Source organism: Lolium rigidum, chromosome 6, assembly GCF_022539505.1.
Source record: "Lolium rigidum isolate FL_2022 chromosome 6, APGP_CSIRO_Lrig_0.1, whole genome shotgun sequence".
Lineage (NCBI taxonomy): Eukaryota > Viridiplantae > Streptophyta > Magnoliopsida > Poales > Poaceae > Lolium > Lolium rigidum.
Genome location: NC_061513.1, coordinates 105,597,195 through 105,619,589, shown reverse-complemented (window position 1 = coordinate 105,619,589; position 22,395 = coordinate 105,597,195). Strand labels below are relative to the sequence as shown.

The 22,395-nt window shown below is 49.4% G+C and overlaps 2 protein-coding genes and 2 pseudogenes across 2 annotated transcripts; 3 read left to right on the top strand and 1 right to left on the bottom strand.

Annotated features, from left to right (window-relative positions):
• The first annotated feature begins 2,203 nt into the window (after positions 1-2,203).
• On the top strand, positions 2,204-4,519 carry LOC124666115 (annotated as a pseudogene).
• Positions 4,520-9,471: 4,952 nt separating this feature from the next.
• LOC124661149 (phenylalanine ammonia-lyase) lies at positions 9,472-11,915 on the top strand. The gene has a single exon (XM_047199007.1). The coding sequence runs from the start codon at positions 9,615-9,617 to the stop codon at positions 11,748-11,750; it is 2,136 nt and encodes a 711-aa protein (XP_047054963.1). The 5' UTR covers positions 9,472-9,614; the 3' UTR covers positions 11,751-11,915.
• A 3,975-nt stretch (positions 11,916-15,890) lies between these two features.
• On the top strand, positions 15,891-18,458 carry LOC124660634 (phenylalanine ammonia-lyase-like). Its single transcript, XM_047198467.1, has one exon. The coding sequence runs from the start codon at positions 16,042-16,044 to the stop codon at positions 18,175-18,177; it is 2,136 nt and encodes a 711-aa protein (XP_047054423.1). The 5' UTR covers positions 15,891-16,041; the 3' UTR covers positions 18,178-18,458.
• Positions 18,459-18,857: 399 nt separating this feature from the next.
• Positions 18,858-21,705, bottom strand: LOC124663077 (annotated as a pseudogene).
• Positions 21,706-22,395: the final 690 nt, after the last annotated feature.

Below are 22,395 nucleotides of genomic sequence, written 5' to 3'. Positions count from 1 at the left end.
GCCAGTCTACTTTTTTCAGCAGGCCACACACTGAAACAGCTTGGTCAATGATGTTCCATTCACACCATGGAGGTAGCAGTCCCCTTATCTGAATCCAAGTTTCTGCCAAGGTTCCACAGGCTCTGGATCATCAAACCATTTAGTAACTGAGACACCCCCTCTTTTGCTAAGCCAAATCTTGGATATCCAATCATTTGCTCCACAGGGATATGTGGGGAAAATTTCACTAAGTAGGACCAGTCCCCAAGCTCCCTAATCTGCCAGGGCCAGTTTGTCTTGTAGATATTGGAGAATTCCCTAGCCATATCCTCTCTACTAATCTCTTCATCCTCAATAGTCACCACACCACAGTTTCTTGTAGAGCTAATGAGATTAACACTCACTTCAGGGGCTTCAATATGATAGAAACCCAGACCATTTGCAGAGCTCCCTATGTATCTAGCAATCTTGTGAGGCCTTTTGAGCACTGGACAGTCATCCACTGCATGATTGCTTGTCTTGCAGATGAAGCAGCAAGCCCCCTTGGAGCAGGCAGCCTTCAGATGTCCTGGCTCCCCACATCCTTCACAGATGGTATCTGCATAATTCAGAGAGCTTGAACCAGACGATTCCATCTGAGCTGGCCCCTTCTTCTTCTGCTGGAACCTCCCCTGCTAATTCTTGTTTCTGCCCCCATAATCTCCAGTTGTTTGTTGTCCTTGACCACCATTCTGCTGCGGGTTCACCCATTGGTTTGGTTGCATACCGAAAGGTTGTTTAGGGTAAGGAGGAAAGGGACCTCCAAACCAAGGTGGAGGCATAGCACCAGGCATGAAATTGTAAGGAGCTTGAGGTGGATAAGGAAAACCTTGCATCTAGTTGAAATCTGGCTGAAATTGTTGTTGTCGATCACCTCTGTCGCTGTTGCCACGACCACGGCCTCTCCCTCGATCAGCCATGGTCAGGACCTCCTCCTGCTCCAAGTCTTCAACACCGAGCACACACAAGCCAGGACGGTCAGGAGGAAGTGGTGGCGGCGGCTTGAAGGGGGAGACGCGAACCCTAGGTTCACCCCTTTTTGTACAAGGACGTCTCTGACCTGATGGTTTGGTAGGATCCGGAGGAATATGCCATAGCTGTCTGTAGAAGCTTTCCACCTCGTCCGCCTCTGAGCAAAAGTTGTTCTAAAAGTAATCTATGACCTCAACTCTTGGACTCTTGTCAATGGCTAAACGCCCAGACTCAAAATTGCTAGCAAAACATCCAAAAGCTTGACGTTGAGGCCGAAGCCTCAGCTCTCCTTCTTCTCTGCAGAGTCTTCTCCATTAGCAAGGCTTGATGACTGAGAACCAGTAGAAGTCCCCTGCTCCTTCCGCTTTCGTTCCCCGTGTGGCGAAACTGTTGAAGTCGAAGGCTGAAGATACAACCAAAAGCCTCTTGCCGTGGAGCTTGTGCGAGATGCAACTGACGAGAAGGCCAGATGCTGCAGTTTCGCCCTCCGTTGCCTGCAGCCACATGTGAAACTCTTTTGCAGTTACCATGCAATCTCTCGAGCACCATGTAAAACTTGTAAGAAATTGTCCCAGATATGCTCAACACCGTCAAGTCAAGTGTGCACTGGCAACCAAACTTCATACCGGAGAAGTGGCTGGACCAGCCGGAGGTTTGCATCAGAATGGCTGTATCATTCAGACCAGAACATGCCTCTTCATTTACTCATTTGCAGATGGAATAGCAGACGACCAAGACGCGAACAAAGGCGGGCTCAAAACTTTCCACGTCTTGAAATGAAGCTTCCACTAAAAACGGTGCGTGATTAATACTGTCATTCCAGAAACTTGACCATGTGAGCACATACGGGAAAATGAAGCTCACAAGTCCACAGAGCAAATTAAAAATTTAGATTACTGTGGATGAGAAACTCACAGCAATGCAAATGCCTGCTTAAGACGACGAGCGCCTCGCATCTTCCTCCCCGCGCACCAACCCCCTCCCACGAAGACGCAAACGCGCTCCTCTACGTAGACACCACCCGGTCCGTACGCAGTCATGGCTCATGGCCACCGGAGCTCCACCCACTTTTACATCCAGCGGTCAACCTCGCCTTCCAGGTCCACACCAACCCGCACCCGCACCTACCCTGCTCAGCCGCGTTGCCTATTTAATCCCTGTCCTGCCTCCATTCTGCTCCAAGAAGAGCCGCACCTACCTCTGCAATTCGAGCTCCTCTTCAGTAGTCTTACTTGCTCTAGTAGTTCTTTGCAACGATCAACACTTTCAGAATCCAGATACACACACACCAAGCAGTGTCTAGCTAGCTTACTTGCTCTAGTAGTTCTTTGCAAATCTCCATGGAGTGCGAGAACGTTGCCGCCAATGGCGATGGCCTGTGCGTGGCGCAGCCGGCTCGTGCCGACCCTCTGAACTGGGGAAAAGCTGCCGAGGAACTGTCGGGAAGCCATTTGGATGCTGTGAAGCGGATGGTGGAGGAGTACCGCCGCCCTGTGGTCACCATGGAAGGCGCCAGCCTGACTATCGCCATGGTCGCTGCGGTGGCTGCCGGCGCCGACACCAGGGTGGAGCTCGACGAGTCCGCCCGCGGACGCGTCAAGGAGAGCAGCGACTGGGTCATGAACAGCATGGCCAATGGCACCGACAGCTACGGTGTCACCACCGGCTTCGGCGCCACCTCCCACCGGAGGACCAAAGAGGGCGGTGCTCTCCAAAGAGAGCTCATCAGATTTCTTAATGCCGGAGCCTTTGGCACTGGCAGCGATGGCCACGTCCTGCCCGCCACGACCACGAGGGCGGCCATGCTCGTCCGCGTCAACACCCTGCTCCAAGGCTACTCTGGCATCCGCTTCGAGATCCTAGAGACGATTGCCACGCTTCTCAACGCCAACGTGACACCCTGCTTGCCGCTCCGCGGCACGATCACGGCTTCCGGTGACCTCGTCCCGCTATCATACATCGCAGGCCTTGTGACCGGTCGCCCAAACTCCGTTGCGACCGCTTCGGATGGCACCAAGGTTAACGCAGCAGAGGCATTCAGAATTGCCGGCATCCAGCACGGTTTCTTTGAGCTGCAGCCCAAGGAAGGCCTCGCCATGGTCAACGGCACCGCGGTGGGCTCCGGACTTGCATCCATGGTGCTCTTCGAGGCTAACATTCTTGGCGTCCTTGCTGAGGTTCTCTCGGCTGTGTTCTGCGAGGTCATGAATGGCAAGCCCGAGTACACCGACCACCTCACCCACAAGCTAAAGCACCACCCTGGTCAGATCGAGGCTGCCGCTATCATGGAGCATATTCTTGAAGGCAGCTCCTACATGATGCTCGCGAAGAAGCTTGGCGAGCTCGACCCGTTGATGAAGCCGAAGCAAGATAGGTATGCCCTCCGGACATCGCCACAATGGCTTGGCCCTCAGATCGAGGTTATCCGTGCTGCCACCAAGTCCATTGAGCGCGAGATCAACTCCGTCAATGACAACCCACTCATCGACGTCTCCCGGGGCAAGGCCATCCATGGTGGCAACTTCCAGGGCACGCCCATCGGTTGTCCATGGACAACACCAGACTTGCCATTGCTGCGATTGGCAAACTCATGTTTGCCCAGTTCTCCGAGCTAGTGAACGACTTCTACAACAATGGTTTGCCTTCCAATCTCTCTGGTGGGCGCAACCCGAGCTTGGACTATGGCTTCAAGGGTGCTGAGATTGCCATGGCCTCGTACTGCTCGGAGCTCCAGTTCTTGGGCAACCCTGTGACTAACCATGTGCAGAGCGCGGAGCAGCACAACCAAGACGTCAACTCTCTGGGTCTCATCTCTGCCAGGAAGACCGCTGAGGCCATCGATATTTTGAAGCTCATGTCATCGACATTCTTGGTCGCATTGTGCCAAGCTATTGACCTCCGCCACCTCGAGGAGAATGTCAAGTATGCCGTCAAGAACTGTGTGAAGATGGCCGCTAGGAAGACCCTCAGCACCAATGACAATGGGCATCTCCACAGCGCACGTTTCTGCGAGAAGGACCTGCTCCTGACTATCGACCGTGAGGCGGTGTTTGCCTACGCAGACGACCCTTGCAGCGCTAACTACCCATTAATGCAGAAGATGCGTGCAGTTCTCGTGGAGCACGCCTTGGCCAACGGTGAGGCTGAGCGGGATGTGCAAACATCAGTGTTTGCCAAGCTCGCTGCATTCGAGCAGGAGCTCCGTGCGGTGCTTCCAAGGGAGGTAGAGTCAGCCCGGTGCGCCGTGGAGAATGGCACAGCCGTGCAGCAAAACCGCATCACTGAATGCCGGTCATACCCGCTCTATCGCTTTGTGCGCAAGGAGCTCGGAACCGAGTACTTGACCGGAGAGAAGACGAGGTCTCCTGGTGAAGAGGTGGACAAGGTGTTTGTGGCCATGAACCAAGGGAAGCACATCGACGCTCTGCTTGAGTGCCTCAAAGAGTGGAACGGTGAGCCCCTGCCACTTTGCTGAAGAATGAATCAAGGAACTAAAGAATAGAGTGCTCTAGAATTCAGAAGGCTCCACATGTGCTTAGTTAATAATTATAGTATTTTTTTCGTTGTATTATCTTCTGATGTTGATGTCTGCGAACAATTCAATTGCATGACTTGGTAGTGCTATTGTAAATGTTGTGCTGGCTGCTGTCAGTTGTATCTGCAGAGTTGTAATTCCATCGACTCTGAATCTTCCAATTCACTTCTAATGTTGCTTACCAATTCGTCTCCACTAAGGTGGAGAAGTTTAGAATTCATATAGGAATAATGCAAATTACCAAAACATATTCTTACACCAAACTACTGGGAAATATAATGAAACTCCCAAAAAACCAGTATAATTGTTCAATATTTTTAGCATTGCCTCATTGAACAAAATAACAAAATAAATATATGTGGTAACATCTATTGTATAGTTCATAGACAACTTTGCAACATAACATCATTCTGTGATGGTTTAAAAAAAAAGGAAAACCACAATATTACAAGTGAAAGCTCCTTAGGGAGAAACATCAGTTTAATTTGACAAGCCGTTGCAATGTTGGAAACGAGATTTAAAATGGAGACATCTAATGTGTGGAAATCATTAGGGTTGCATACCTTTTGGACAATCCTCATCCATATATCATGCGCTAAGTATTCTCACAGGATGCAACACAGTTCGGCCTACTTATCTTCTGCCAACCTACTTGTTGCAATTAAACAGTGAAGATTTGGGACATCAAAGTAACATGGCCAAAGAAAATGTCTTGTAAGTTTTGTAAGAACAAGTATGTGATGGCATATAAGCAAAGAAAAATTAAAAGGATGCAAATCGTCTTGTTAATTTTGCAAAACTAGGCATTATTTCCTTAGAGATGTAGAACTGAAACAAAAAAAAAGCACTAGTGCGACTTGTAAAGGCTGCCTCACAGGACTTGTCAAGTACTAAATTTGGTGGCAATTGGATGGTACTAGTGTGAGCTGTTCTTGAATGCACACAGGCAGCACAAGGGAATTTGTTCTTAAAAATTCAGTCACAAGGCAAAACGTAGCAGCATGATGGCTTGCCATGATCCTCGACAGCACTAATCCAATTGCGCGGAGAAACAATCAGTCCTAGTACCTCTTAATACTGATGGACAAATGCAGTACACCCAGCAACCGTGGAAATGGACCGATGACAGAGGTGAGTTTGATGACAGCAACAGTAACAGAACTGCAGTACGTCCTCCTCAGGTCGGCAATGACTAGGAAGAGGACCATGCGACTGAGGTAGAGGCCAAGCATTACAGATCTCACCGTAGGAAGGATGAGCCACTCTCCCACAAATTCAACAGCAACGGGTGACAGCGGTGACGGGCGACGGCTGCGACACAACACCGCAGTTCTGGTACAAATTTGCTCAAGAATGCATGTGAGATGCCCCAGAATCGGGCTGCTCTGATACCATGAAGAAATTCAGGGAAACTATGCTCGATTCACTCAATATTTTTTCACATACAGTTTCACTGTTTCAGGTACAGGATGAAGGGGGTAAGGAGTTCTGGGGCTTCTCTCTATTTGTTGATTCTTCTGAACACTTTTACACATATGACTATGAGAGTACATAAGTAACATAACTACAACCTACTTCAACACTATATTTTCTTTACAAAAATCTCAAATGAAATCACGATATTTTTTTCATGTTCAAGTTAATTTATGCCAACAACTGAATGTTTTTGAGTTACTAGCTTTCATATTTTTGTCCTTGATTGGCATGCGCAGCGGTTAGTTAAAAAAAAAAACTAGATATTCAGTTAGTTGAATAGCAAGTAAAACATATAACTGTATTAATTTTGAAAAACTAGCACAGATTCAAATCGCATCCGAATTAATCTAAATCAGCCACTCATTTGAAAGAAGCTACATGTAAAAGGCTGCGCATGTGGAGATTGAAGACAACAGGCATTAACACGTTATCACTCTGTAAATGCCTTTGCATGAACTTGACTCGACAGAAATCACATGCATTAAGAAAACTACATACATTTGCACCGTAATCGACACAAAAGTCGCCAACAATCCTTTTCCATAGGCTGAACCCCAAACGGAGAATATTCCAATATATGCACGCATCCGTTGTGAACTTCACCTTCAGTCAGCCTCTGTCGTATGCGTGGTCAGTGTGTACCCGGGTGACCGACCAGACACAAGAGCAGAGGATTTCCTTGCTCCTTCCGCTTTTGTTCCTCTTCGTGGTGGAACTGTCGAAGTCGAAGGCTGAAGATACAGCCAAAGACCGACGGCGTGCGCGCGCAATTTGGCCTGAATGAATACTGGTCACTGACGAGAAAGCTAGATGCTGCAGTTTCACCCTCGGTTGCTACTTCGGTGCACATCCGCATCTGAAAACATCCACATCTGAAACTCTTTTGCAGTTACCGTGCAATCTCTCAATCACGATGTAAAGCTTCTAAGAAGTTATCCCAAAATATCTGCTCATCACAGTCAGGTCCATCAAGTCAAGTGTCTTTAAGAACGAAAGTTCACATGCCAGAGTGGCTGGACAGGCCGGAAGTTTGCATCAGAATTTCTTCAACATTCAGACCGGAATATGCCTCGTCATTTACACATTTGCAGATGGAATAGCACAGACGACCAAGACGCGAATAAAAGCGGGCTCTCAACTTTCCATGTCTTGAAATGAAGTTTCCACTATGGTACTATAAGACTAAGACTATAAGTGGTGCCAGGACTCGTGACTGACTGACTGACTAACTGAGAGACTGACTCATTTTAAACAGGACTGGTCATGAAACACGAGAGATTCTTCCCGGTAGAGAAATTAGATCATATACAGGAAAAGAGCCAGCAGGGAAGCGTCGTTGTGCAATAGGAAATACTCAAGGTCACTATCGAGCTCAACTTCCACATGGCCATGTGTGCTAGCTTAATAAAAAATAGAATACGTGGGGTTCTTCCCACCCCCAAAAGAATGTCGAGAAGTAGCTAGCAGATAACGACCCTCGATAACAGGACCCCGCTTGCTGCTAGACAAACCAAGCTCCTTTTCGTTTTACCATTTGTTTTCTTGTAGTTTTGTACAGATGCATGGTTTGCACGTTCATAACTTGAAATTCAGCGTTTCTGGTATCAGTTAGGTAACGCCGCCTCCGGCAGGGTCTTTTGTTTTCCTTTCATACCTGTGTGCATTTTTAATATCTAGACTTGCTCGAAATATTATTGAGGCTAAATGTAATAGGTATCATCTTACTATTAATTCCCTTGATCGATAAAAAGGTGGGGGCGCCTTCAACAATAGGTGGTGTGCCACGCAGCAGACACTAGTGCGTCTGACTGCTATTAGTGGTGTGGTGACCATCATCTGATGAATGATTAGTATTGCTACTAGCAGACTAGCAGTCCAATGATTGTTAACGTATAAGCTGTTAAGAATTATGGTTTTGCTAAGTCTGAGATTTAGACTAGTGCTTGGTCAACTCCAATATTATTCAATTATTGTTTCAATACTCATGCTTATGGGCCCACCCAACTTTATCCATAGGGCATGGCCGATGGTATGCCTCAACATACCGCCCCGCAGGTCCACGTAGGTTCGGATGCCCTGAAGCTAGAAAAATAGTAGCCTCAGAATTGAAGTTGTAGCCTGCAGGAAGCGGGATCTTTAGCCAAATGTGAGGAAAAAAGAGAGAGAAACATGACATGGAGGCAGCATGTGGGTTGCATGTTGATAGTACAAGAGATTGCCTCAGCTATCCAAACCTACTTGGCAGGCTTGGGGAAGGAGCATATGCCACCATTGCCTATGCCCTTATGCTATCTCTTCCCTTTCCTTCTCTTGGGCACGACCCGACAAAAACAGATGGAGACATGAGAGAACCCACCACCCACCTCACGGAAGTCGGAGGCGATGAAGCCAAGCATGGCGAGGAAGAAAGCTAGGTCGGGGGAGGTGTGCAGGGTCAGAGCCAGAGAAGGTGAGGCTTACAGGATGAGTTGGGGTAGGACAATGCATCAAGTTGCCAAGTTTTCAGGACAGTGGGCACGTGGAAAGAGAATTGTGGCTGCCAAAAAAATAGGGAACGACGAGGGTATACATCTCTAGAACGGACCATTCGCTAGGTGGGACAACGAACCCAGAACGATGCGATGGATCAAGACAGATGAACGATATGATTGGAGGGAAACCATGTTTTCTTCCATAGATCCATTGCGGCGGACCACGACCAAGGTAAGCCTCCAACCCTCCAGTGAATTAAAGTTGATATCGCACATTAGATTGCTCTTCGAAGAGCGAAGCTAGCATACGGGTCCTGAATCCGGTTACAGTATTGACAGTTCGGGGACGCGTTTCGGTCATCGAACCTACCATACCGCACCTCGTTCCCGAATCTGATTCCGGGTCAACGAATCCGGATCAAGGGACGGCCTACCATTTCCCGTTTCTGCCTACTATGCGCCAACCGTTGGCCGGGGGGGGGGGGGCAGAAGGCGATGGGACGGACAGTGGTGCCGCTAGTGGACCGCCCTAACGGACCCTTAGAATCAATATGATGCATGATTAATACTGTCATACTGGAAATTCGACCATGTCAGCACGTACGGGGATATGAACCTCAAAAAATTATTTTTGTGTTCATCACTTCATACCAACTTGGCAAGAGCAAGTGATTACTGTGGATGAGAAACGCACAACAGTGCATCTGGCATTCGACATGGAAATAGAAACGACCAGTCCCCCTCACGAAAAGGCCATCCTCAGCGCTCCTCCGCCTCTTCCTCCCCGTGCACCAACCCCCCCCCCCCCCCTGCCACGAAGATGCCAACGCGCTCCTCCGTCATGGCCACTGGAGCTCCACCCACCAATGACCAATCCAGACATCCAGTGGTCAACCTCGCCTTCCAGGTCCATACCAACCCGCACCCGCACCTACCCAGCTCTGCCTATTTAATCCCTGCCCTGCCTCCATTCCCCTCCAAGAAGAGCCTCACCCTGCTTCCTCTGCAACTCGAGCTCGTCTTCAGTCTTACTTGCTCTAGTAGTTCTTTGCAACGATCAACACTTTCAGAATCCAGATACACACACACACCAAGCAGTGTCTAGCTAGCTTACTTGCTCTAGTAGTTCTTTGCAAATCTCCATGGAGTGCGAGAACGTTGCCGCCAACGGCGATGGCCTGTGCGTGGCACAGCCGGCTCGCGCCGACCCTCTGAACTGGGGAAAAGCTGCGGAGGAACTGTCAGGAAGCCATTTGGATGCTGTGAAGCGGATGGTGGAGGAGTACCGCCGCCCTGTGGTGACCATGGAAGGCGCCAGCCTGACTATCGCCATGGTTGCTGCGGTGGCTGCTGGCGCCGACACCAGGGTGGAGCTCGACGAGTCCGCCCGCGGACGCGTCAAGGAGAGCAGCGATTGGGTCATGAACAGCATGGCCAACGGCACCGACAGCTACGGTGTCACCACCGGCTTCGGCGCCACCTCCCACCGGAGGACCAAGGAGGGCGGCGCTCTCCAAAGAGAGCTCATCAGGTTTCTCAATGCAGGAGCCTTCGGCACCGGCAGCGATGGCCACGTCCTGCCCGCTGCAACGACGAGGGCGGCCATGCTTGTCCGCGTCAACACCCTGCTCCAGGGCTACTCTGGCATCCGCTTTGAGATCCTCGAGACAATTGCCACGCTTCTCAACGCCAACGTGACACCGTGCCTACCGCTTCGGGGCACCATCACGGCATCCGGTGACCTGGTCCCGCTATCTTACATCGCGGGCCTTGTGACCGGCCGCCCAAATTCTGTGGCGACTGCTCCGGATGGCACGAAGGTTAACGCTGCAGAGGCATTCAAAATCGCCGGCATCCAGCACGGTTTCTTTGAGTTGCAGCCTAAGGAAGGCCTTGCCATGGTCAACGGCACCGCGGTGGGCTCCGGACTGGCGTCCATGGTGCTCTTCGAGGCTAACATCCTTGGCGTCCTCGCTGAGGTTCTGTCGGCTGTGTTCTGTGAGGTCATGAACGGCAAGCCAGAGTACACCGACCACCTCACGCACAAGTTGAAGCACCACCCTGGCCAGATTGAGGCCGCGGCTATCATGGAGCACATCCTTGAAGGAAGCTCCTACATGATGCTCGCGAAGAAGCTCGGCGAGCTCGACCCACTGATGAAGCCGAAGCAAGATAGGTATGCCCTTCGAACATCGCCGCAATGGCTGGGCCCTCAGATTGAGGTTATCCGTGCTGCCACCAAGTCCATCGAGCGCGAGATCAACTCCGTCAACGACAACCCGCTCATCGACGTCTCCCGGGGCAAGGCCATCCATGGTGGCAATTTCCAGGGCACGCCCATCGGTGTGTCCATGGACAACACCAGGCTTGCCATTGCTGCGATCGGCAAGCTCATGTTTGCCCAGTTCTCCGAGCTGGTGAACGACTTCTACAACAATGGTTTGCCTTCCAATCTCTCCGGTGGACGCAACCCGAGCTTGGACTATGGCTTCAAGGGTGCCGAGATTGCCATGGCCTCGTACTGCTCCGAGCTCCAATTCTTGGGCAACCCTGTGACTAACCATGTGCAGAGCGCGGAGCAGCACAACCAAGACGTCAACTCTCTCGGTCTCATCTCCGCCAGGAAGACCGCTGAGGCCATCGATATTTTGAAGCTCATGTCATCGACATTCTTGGTCGCACTGTGCCAAGCTATCGACCTCCGCCACCTCGAGGAGAATGTCAAGAATGCTGTCAAGAACTGTGTGAAGATGGTGGCTAGGAAGACACTGAGCACCAATGACAATGGCCACCTCCACAACGCACGCTTCTGCGAGAAGGACCTGCTCTTGACGATCGACCGCGAGGCGGTGTTCGCCTACGCAGACGACCCTTGCAGTGCTAACTACCCACTGATGCAGAAGATGCGTGCAGTTCTTGTGGAGCACGCCTTGGCGAACGGTGAGGCCGAGCGGGATGTGCAGACGTCGGTGTTCGCCAAGCTTGCTGCATTCGAGCAGGAGCTCCGTGCGGTGCTTCCAAGGGAGGTCGAGTCAGCCCGGTGTGCCGTGGAGAACGGCACCGCTGCGCAGCAGAATCGCATCGCCGAATGCCGGTCATACCCGCTCTATCGCTTCGTGCGCAAGGAGCTTGGAACCGAGTACTTGACCGGAGAGAAGACGAGGTCTCCTGGTGAAGAGGTGGACAAGGTGTTTGTGGCCATGAACCAGGGGAAACACATCGACGCCCTGCTTGAGTGCCTCAAGGAGTGGAACGGTGAGCCCCTGCCTATCTGCTGAAGAATGAATCAAGGAACTGAAGAAACGGAGTGCTTCCGAATTCAGAAGGCTTCACATGTGCTTAGTTAATTAGTACAGTACTGTTTTTTCATTGTATCTTCTGATGTTTGTGTCTGCGACGTCCTTCTGGAGCTGCCGTACCAGTTGTAAACAATTGCAATTGCATGACTTGGTAGTGCTAGTGTGTGATAAGTATTTATCACAAATGTGCTAGTTATATTCAGTAGATCACTGTTCTGGTTCTTGAAGCAACTTATGAAATTTTATATACTGGTACGCGCAGCACCCGTCTCCACCATACGTGGGATAACTTTAGAAGTCATACGGGGATGATGAAAATTTACAAAACATATTCTTACACCAATCTACTGGGAAATATAATGAAACTCCAAAAAAACGTATATTGCTCAAAATATTATTTAGCATTGCCTTAGTTAACAAAATAACCAAATGAAGAATGTGGCAACGTCTATTGCATAGTTCATAGACAGCTTTGCAACATAACATCATTTTTGGGATGGTTTATGAAAAGGAAAATCACTAGGGAGAAACATCAGTTTAATTTGACAAGCCATTGCAATGCTGGAAACGATATTTACGATGGAGACATCTAATGTGGACATCATTCTCGACTAGTTCTTGGCATTATGTTAGTGCAGAGACTCGGTGTATTATGTTGTTGCAGATCCTCCGTGTATTTTCAGATTTTTTAAAACTTACAAAAATGATTTCTTAAATTTTTTAAATAAAGGAATCATCGTGCTGAGGCGCCAAAGACAGTTTTCAGTAAAACCCCAGAAAATATGACATTTAACCCGCAGAACTTTGCAAGGTGTTTGTGGCCGTCTTCGTCTACATTCAGAAGACGCGAGAGAAACCAAATGACAGTAACTATTGGAGGTTAAATGAGACCGACCTCCTGGAAAGAAAAGGAATAAGAGACTAACCTTACTCGGTATGACTTGGCTCATGCTGATGTGATTGACAAAGTAGTTGGCACGCTCTTAGTTGTTCATACATGCAAAACACTGTCTTAGTAAAAGGAAACTATAATTTCAATACTGCTTTCAACTTTTGACCAATGGAGACAGTCATCAAATTGATCACTGATTTGGCAACGGTTGTTCTTGGTACTCATTGATCAAGTCAAACATCAGCTACATTCTAGGAAAGCAAGTCAAATAATTTTTTTATTGAGAAGCAAGTCAAATATCAACACAGGTCAAGATGAAATTATGCATACCGGTGTGTGTAAAACTGGTTTGGCTCCCAGGTTGCCAGATCGCCGACCCCCAGAGCTATAGTTTCTTTAAAAAGATCTCTAAAAAAATTCAAGACAATTTTTTAGACTTATAGCGGATTTTTCACCCTAGAGAAAAATCACATGCATTTTCACCTCAAGAAGCCTACATGCATTTGCATGAACTTTACTAGAGCGAAATCACATGCATTTTTACATCAAGGAAACTACATGCATTCGCACCGCGCGCAATCAACATAAAGATCACCAACAATCTTTTTCCATAGGCTGAACCTCAAACAGAGAATATTCCCATATAGCACGCATCTGACATAAACTTTACCTTCAGACAGTCATACGTGGTCACAGTTTGCGACTCCCATGCTCCTTCCGCTTTTGATCCTCGTGTAGTGGAAATGTCGAAGTCGAAGGCTGAAGATACAACCAAAGGCCACTTGTCGTGGAACTCGTGGGAGATACATCCAAGAGGCCAGTTGACGTCGTGGCCACAAACGCGCGCAATTTGGCCCGACCGAATACTGATCACTCACGAGAAAGCCAGATGCTGCGGCCGCCCATGGTTGCTAGCTACTTCGGTGCTCAGCCACATTAGTCAGTCTCTCGAGCACAATGTGAGACTTGCAGGGAATTATAGTTTCTTTAAAAATATCTCTAAAAAATTCAAGACAATTTTTTAGACTTATAGCAGATTTTTCATGTTCACCCTAGAGAGAATCGCATGCATTTTCACCTCAAGAAACCTTACATGCATTTGCATGAACTTGACTAGAGAAAAATCACATGCATTTTCACCTCAAGAAAATTGCATGCATTTGCACCACAATCAACATAAAGGTCACCAACAATTTTTTCCATAAGGCTGAACCGCAAACGGAGAATATCCCCATATAGCACGCGTCCGATGTAAACTTCACCTTCAGTCATTCTCTCCCATCATGTGTGGTCACAATGTGAGATTCCCCTGCTCCTTCCGCTTTCATTCCTTGTGTAGTGGAAATGTCGAAGTCGAAGGCTGAAGATACAACCAAAGGCCACTTGCCGTGTAAATCGTGGGAGAAACATCCAAGAGGCTGATCGACGCGTGTGTTGGCGTCGTGGCCACAAACGCGCAATTTGGCCCGACCAAATACTGATCAGTGATCACTGACGAGAAAGCCATATGTTGCGATCGCCCTCGGTTGCTACTTCGTGCACAGCCACATCTGAAACTCTTTTGCAGTTACCATGTAATCTCTCAAGCACAATGTGAAACTTGCAAGGAATTATCCCAGAATATCTGCTCAACACAGTCCAGTCCGTCAAGTGTCTTCAAGAACGAAAATTCACACCGGAGTGGCTAGACCGGCCAGACCGGCCGGAAGTTCTCATCAGAATGTCTTTCACATTCAGACCGGAATATGCCTCGTCGTTTACACATTTGCAGATGGAATAGCACACAGCTGCACAGACGACCAAGACGCGAACAAAAGCGGGTCCTCAACTTGCCTTCAAATGAATCTTCAGATGTAAGTGGTGCCTTCCAGGACTCCTTAGTCCTTATTGATTGACTGACTCATTTTAAACATAACTGATCGTGAAACACGAGAGACTCTTGGCAGCAAAGGGATTCATATACAGGAAAAGAGCCAGCAAGAAAGGGTCGTACTGCAATAGGAAATAGGAAATACTCATGGTCACGATCGAGCTGAACTCCCACATGGCCATGTGTGCTAGCTAGCTTAATCGGATATAGAATACGTGTGGTGAACAACTAACCATCATCTGATATTATAAAGCTGGGCCAAGGCCTTATGTATAAAACCATCATATGATGTATGATTAGTATTAGAAGTACAATGGTTGTTAACATATAAGCTGTTAAGAATTATGGTTTTGCTAATTCTCAGCTAACCGGGATTTAGATTAGTGCTCGGTCAACTCCAATACTATTTGATTATTGTTTCAAGACTCGTGCCCATTGTTTCAAGATTCGTGCTTATGGGCTCACCCAGCTTTATCTCTTCTCTTCCCTTCTCTTGGGCACGGCCCAACAGAAAGATGAGAGAACCCACCGCCCACCTCGTCGGAATCGAAGCCGACGACGTCGAGCCTGGACCAAGCTAGAGGAAAGGCTGACTCTGGCGAGGAAGAAACTTAGGTTGGGGGAGAGGGTACGGGATCACTGGAGCGAACCGGAGAAGGTGGGGGTTTAGAGGGATGGCCAAGGGTGGCGCTGCATGCATGGACCGACGAATGAAGAGCTTGGGGCAGGACGAGGCACGGGTGGGATGGCAGCGATCAAGTCCATCGTCGATGCTCGCCGAAGGAGGAGGACAACAAGGCGATAGGAGGGACGATGGCGACGTCAGTCCAATGGGAATTTGGGTAATTCTCCGTCGACTGCGCCCTAAACGGACCAATATGATGCATGATTAAATATTTATACCGTCATGCTGGAAATTTGACTATGTGAGCACGTACGGGAAAATGAACCTCAAAAAATCATTTTTATGTTCATCACTTCATACAAACGTTGAGCAAGTTAGATTACTGTGGATGAGAAACGCACAGCAGTGCATCTGCCTGCTTAAGACGACTAGCGCCTGGCATTCGACATGGAAAGAGAAACGACCAAGTCCCCCTCACGAAAAGGCCATCCGCAACGCTCCTCCGCCTCTTCCTCGCCGTGCACCAACCCCCTGCCACGAAGGTGCCAACGCGCTCATGGTCCGTCATGGCTCATGGCCACTGGAGCTCCACCCACCAATTACCAATCCAGACATCCAGTGGTCAACCTCGCCTTCCAGGTCCATACCAACCCACACCCCGACACCCGCACCTACCCTGCTCTGCCTATTTAATCCCTGCCCTGTCTCCATTCCCCTCCAAGAAGAGCCTCACCTGCTTCCTCTGCAACTCGAGCTCCTCTTCAGTCTTACTTGCTCTAGTAGTTCTTTGCAACGATCAACACTTTCAGAATCCAGATACACACACACACACCAAGCAGTGTCTAGCTAGCTTACTTGCTCTAGTAGTTCTTTGCAAATATCCATGGAGTGCGAGAACGTTGCCGCCAACGGCGATGGCCTGTGCGTGGCACAGCCGGCTCGCGCCGACCCTCTGAACTGGGGAAAAGCAGCCGAGGAGCTGTCTGGGAGCCATCTTGATGCCGTGAAGCGAATGGTGGAGGAGTACCGCCGCCCTGTGGTGACCATGGAAGGCGCCAGCCTGACTATCGCCATGGTCGCTGCGGTGGCTGCCGGCGCCGACACCAGGGTGGAGCTCGACGAGTCCGCCCGCGGACGCGTCAAGGAGAGCAGCGACTGGGTCATGAACAGCATGGCCAACGGCACCGACAGCTACGGTGTCACCACCGGCTTCGGCGCCACCTCCCACCGGAGGACCAAGGAGGGCGGCGCTCTCCAAAGAGAGCTCATCAGATTTCTTAACGCGGGAGCCTTCGGCACCGGCAGCGATGGCCACGTCCTGCCCGCTGCAACGACGAGGGCGGCCATGCTTGTCCGCGTCAACACCCTGCTCCAGGGCTACTCTGGCATCCGCTTTGAGATCCTCGAGACGATTGCCACGCTTCTCAACGCCAACGTGACACCGTGCCTACCGCTTCGGGGCACCATCACGGCATCCGGTGACCTGGTCCCGCTATCTTACATCGCGGGCCTTGTGACCGGCCGCCCAAATTCTGTGGCGACTGCTCCGGATGGCACGAAGGTTAACGCTGCAGAGGCATTCAAAATCGCCGGCATCCAGCACGGTTTCTTTGAGTTGCAGCCTAAGGAAGGCCTTGCCATGGTCAACGGCACCGCGGTGGGCTCCGGACTGGCGTCCATGGTGCTCTTCGAGGCTAACATCCTTGGCGTCCTCGCTGAGGTTCTGTCGGCTGTGTTCTGTGAGGTCATGAACGGCAAGCCAGAGTACACCGACCACCTCACACACAAGTTGAAGCACCACCCTGGCCAGATTGAGGCCGCGGCTATCATGGAGCACATCCTTGAAGGAAGCTCCTACATGATGCTCGCGAAGAAGCTCGGCGAGCTCGACCCACTGATGAAGCCGAAGCAAGATAGGTATGCCCTTCGAACATCGCCGCAATGGCTGGGCCCTCAGATTGAGGTTATCCGTGCTGCCACCAAGTCCATCGAGCGCGAGATCAACTCCGTCAACGACAACCCGCTCATCGACGTCTCTCGAGGCAAGGCCATCCATGGTGGCAACTTCCAGGGCACACCCATCGGTGTGTCCATGGATAACACCAGGCTTGCCATTGCTGCGATCGGCAAGCTCATGTTTGCCCAGTTCTCTGAGCTAGTGAACGACTTCTACAACAACGGTTTGCCTTCCAATCTCTCAGGTGGGCGCAACCCGAGCTTGGACTATGGCTTCAAGGGTGCTGAGATTGCCATGGCCTCCTACTGCTCCGAGCTCCAATTCTTGGGCAACCCTGTGACTAACCATGTGCAGAGTGCGGAGCAGCACAACCAAGACGTCAACTCTCTTGGTCTCATCTCTGCTAGGAAGACCTCTGAGGCCATCGATATTCTGAAGCTCATGTCATCGACATTCTTGGTCGCACTGTGCCAAGCTATCGACCTCAGCCACCTCGAGGAGAATGTCAAGAATGCCGTCAAGAACTGTGTGAAGATGGTGGCTAGGAAGACCCTGAGCACCAATGACAGTGGCCATCTCCACAGCGCACGCTTCTGCGAGAAGGACCTGCTCCTGACGATCGACCGTGAGGCGGTGTTCGCCTACGCAGACGACCCTTGCAGCGCTAACTACCCACTGATGCAGAAGATGCGTGCAGTTCTCGTGGAGCACGCCTTGGCCAACGGTGAGGCTGAGCGGGATGTGCAGACGTCAGTGTTCGCCAAGCTTGCCGCATTCGAGCAGGAGCTCCGTGCAGTGCTTCCAAGGGAGGTCGAGTCAGCCCGGTGTGCTGTGGAGAATGGCACCGCCGCGCAGCAAAACCGCATCACCGAATGCCGGTCATACCCGCTGTACCGCTTCGTGCGCAAGGAGCTCGGAACCGAGTACTTGACCGGAGAGAAGACGAGGTCTCCTGGTGAAGAGGTGGACAAGGTGTTTGTGGCTATGAACCAGGGGAAACACATCGACGCGCTGCTTGAGTGCCTCAAGGAGTGGAACGGTGAGCCCCTGCCTATCTGCTGAAGAATGAATCAAGGAACTGAAGAATAGAGTATTTGAGAGTTCAGAAGGCTCCACATGTGCTTAGTTAATAAGTATAGTACTGTTTTTTCATTGTATCTTGTGCATTAGATATACATGTAACACGGGAATAAAAATTTCAAAAAATCAGATCACTCAATGGGCAGCATGTAACACTGGACAAGTGGGCAGTGCAAGGTGTTCTGTTCTTCCCGAACTACCTGAGCAGAGAATGTTGTTGTTTCATCAGCATGTTAACTGAAAAGTAGATTTTTTGTTCTTCATATTTTGATTGTGCCATTGACCATACTGTACTACATGCCCATTGTATTTAACATGCCTAGCCTAGAGAGCTCAAAGAAAGATTTCAGCACAACAGGATTGTCTTTCTGTATTGTAATGACAGAGACAAAGGACTTGCAAAAAAAGCATGATTTGTAAGCACACTTGTCACTATGTATAAGTATTATTGATTTTCATTCAAACACGTTTATTAGATTAGATTTATCCAAGGAAAGATCTTCTCAGATAATCCATAGTTCTCCTAAACACATCAACATATGCTTCTAATCAGGTCATACAGAAAGTAACAAAAAAAACAGTAAACAGTACTACCTGTCATGAATAATTGAGAAAGTAAAAATAATACAGTAATAGAAACGTATTTTTTTAAAAAAAAACTGTTAATCAAATGAAGGATGTGATAGTGATCTACCGAACTTTATCAAAATTGGCTCATATGGAGTGAGAACTACATCAGTTGCTGCATTCTTGAGATGTATATTTGCCACGTAAAGCTGCAATTGTAATCCAGCACTCAGTTTTTAAAACCAATATTCGTTTAATCACAATTCCAAGGGAATGAGTGTACTCACTCGAAAAATGTTCCGTGCTTCTCTGCCTTGTCACCCTTCAGAAACAGCTTACAGAAATGACGAAAATCAAGTATGAGATCCTGAAGTGCTTTTAATTCACTCGTCGCACATATTCGATGCTAATTAGTGCATATCAAATACAGTACATGGAACACAAAGAGCTGAAGTACTAAATGTATTAGGCTGAGCTGTGGAAGCTTGCTGGTACAAATTAGCTTTGAAAGCTGTTGTCACACACAAGGCTATCAGACATCTACAAAGGAGATTCAAAAGCTGTTGTCACACACAAGGCTATCAGACATCTACAGATTAGAATAATTGTTTTCGTTGCAGTTGGATCATGTTCCTAGTTTTTTGCAGGTTTGACAATTTTCACGTGCTACTTCTAATACAAAAAGACGTGCATAAGTGTGTATTCCGAAACAAAGATGTATCGAAGTTCAGTTAATCAAGGTATACAGTTTGACAATGTTTCATAAAACATAATACTACCTACTTGGTCATCACTTTTCTCACATAGAGAGAACTTTATCATGGCATTACCTTTTTACTGTAGAAATAAGCATATTCAAGTTAATATCTGCCAAAGAGCAAAGGGGCAGTAAAAATGTAAGAATGGTTGAACCTTCACACAGTTCGATCAATGGAAACCAACTAAGGATCAATGGCCAATCATAAGGTATATGAAACGAAACACTATTATTGTTTGTTCTCAAGGACAGCAGTCTCTGAAAGTTTTATCTTCCGCTTTGTAACGTGCATCCATGTAGTCCAAAATATGACTTGGACATAGGCTAACACATCAAGGGAGACACATGTCAAAACTAATCAAGTGGGCATCGATTAAAGGGAGGGAGCAGGGTATTCTGAATATGACACAGGACAGTACAGGTGCCAATTGCAGCTCCGGCCAGTGCAGGTGCAAACGCAGACCAGTTAGCTGATCTCTATCAGAGTGCTCGACCACCTAGCCACAAAACTTATAAATTACCAACATGCCTCTATATAACCCAGTTTTGATCCGGAAGGAGAACTACTCTGTACTGGCACTGAAGAGAAATTTCTAGGGCCAAGTGGCCAGTTATTCACACGCTGAAGCCAAGTGCTGCTGACATTACCAAGTTATCCCCGGCATCTTGCTCAATGGTGACTTCGCGCAGGAACCATCGCGGGCTGCTGCCATCCTCCACCTCGCCTTTGAGGTCGAGCAGCTCGAACATGAGTCTCTCGTCGCGGGGCGGATCAGTCACCCCAACCGCGCGCTCCGAACAAAATCGAAAGGGAGGAGGTGTGGCGGCGGGAGGCCATGGAGGGAGGAAGCTAAGAATGCGGCAGGATTCCTGCGGCGGTGACGGTAAAGGGGTTGCGGTCGGGCAAGCGGTCGCCGGCGCCGATCTGAAGCAGGGTGGTTGCGCCTCTGTATCTCCCGTCGGCCGCCGCGCCGCCCAGAGGAGAGAGGAGATATATTGGACTTCGGGCTGATTTGGCAATTTCTGAGGGGCTAAAGTGCAAACGTCGTACACATACCTTGAGGCAACTATTTTTTACTCCCTCCGGTTCAATTTTTTCAACAATACAACATGGAGAGAGGTATCTATCACATGGAAAGATTTAATAAGGTAAAGTTGTACGGCCAACAAGAGGTGACAGCTCCTCACCATAAACCTACTCTCCCAGCTGCCACGGTGTTACAATAGGCTTCGAAAAGACAAAAAAGAAACTACAGAAGAGCTTCGCGAGTCGCCATCTGTCGAACTCCTCCTTGATCTTCTCCTTGATTCACACCTGAGACACCACAAACCCGTTGAAGACCCACGCTGTTTCGGTGCCTCCAGATGCACCAAACCCAAGATGATCGCCGTCCAAAGATCCCGCTTGTGGGCCTATAGGCAAGACCTAGACGCCCACCACTCCACGGTATCTGAGTAAACCGTCGGGAGCCAATCCGCCTTGTCCCACCGTCAAAGGACCCAGGATCAGACCTCACGGGCGACGCTGCACCCAAGGAGCAAGTGTTGCAGTGCCTCTAGCTCCTGGTCGCAAAGAGGGCAGGCCGCAGAGGCGGGTAGACCTCGGCATTGCAACCTGTCCGCCGTCCAACAACGGTTTTTCGAAACCAGCCACACAAAGAACTTGCAACTGTAGGGCGCCCTGGAACGTCAGATCTCATCTATGATTGGGGCCCTCACTGCACCAGAGAAGAAGGCATCGTTTGCTAACTTGGAGGAATAGCAGCCATCTCTAGTCCACCTCCACAATAGCTTATCTTCCTGACCAGGGTTGAGGACAACACAACAAAAAGAACTCTGCCAAGGCTAGCTCACCTAGGTTAGGATCGCAGTCCATGAGCCAACCCTCGGCCAGCCCGTCCTTGACCGAGCAGGCATTGGCCCTCCGCTTCGAGACTAGCATAACCACATGTGGATCGATATTTTCCACCTTAGCCCCTCCTAGCCACTAGTCCTTCCAAAAATGCGCCCGCTCTCCATTTCCCAACTCGTAGCAGGTGGTCGAGTCGAGGATCGCGGAGCAAAGGCTGGGCAGCTGGATGTTGAAATCTGCCAGCTGCCCACGCCTTAGTGGGGTCCACCTTCTGAAGCCAAGCCCACCTGCACCTGAGCGCCAGGTTGAGGAGCTTGAGGTTCGAGATCCCCATGCCACCCAACAACTTTGGCGAGGCGACCTTATCCTAAGCCACCAAACAATGCCCTCCTTTGATTTCCCTCCGTCCTTTTTGAAAGATAGAGATGTCGCCTAGAGGGGGGGTGAATAGGCAATTACAAACTCTTGCGGATTTGTCTTGTAAGAATGCGGAATTAAACTAATGTTTAGTTTACAAGCACAAACCCTAAATATGCTAAGCTCAACTAAGTGTGACAATGGCAACTAGAGCTAAGCAAGATAGGCACAAGATATATGTAGCACAAGTGATAGCAAGATATATGTACTTCAAGCACGATGGCTATCACAAGGAAAGAGAGCTCGGGTATAGAAATAACCGAGGCACGCGGAGACGAGGATGTATTCCCGTGTTCCCTTGCTTTGCAACAAGGTACGTCACGTTTGGAGGAGTGGAGGTCCCACGAAGGATTCCCCGCGCCACGAAGGCTCACCCTATTCTCCGAACCACACCCACGAAGGATAATGGCCCTTTCCTTATGGTTAGCTTTTCCTCCGCTCCGGAGATGGCAAGCTCCACAACCACTTCACAAGCTCCACGAAGGAGAAGCCCGGGCCTCTTCACAATCTTCTTGAAGAGATCACCGGAGCACCAACCGCCAAGCCAACTAGGAGGTTTCCCTCCAAGAGTAACAAGCTCACGGTCTCTCACTCGAACTAATCGTGG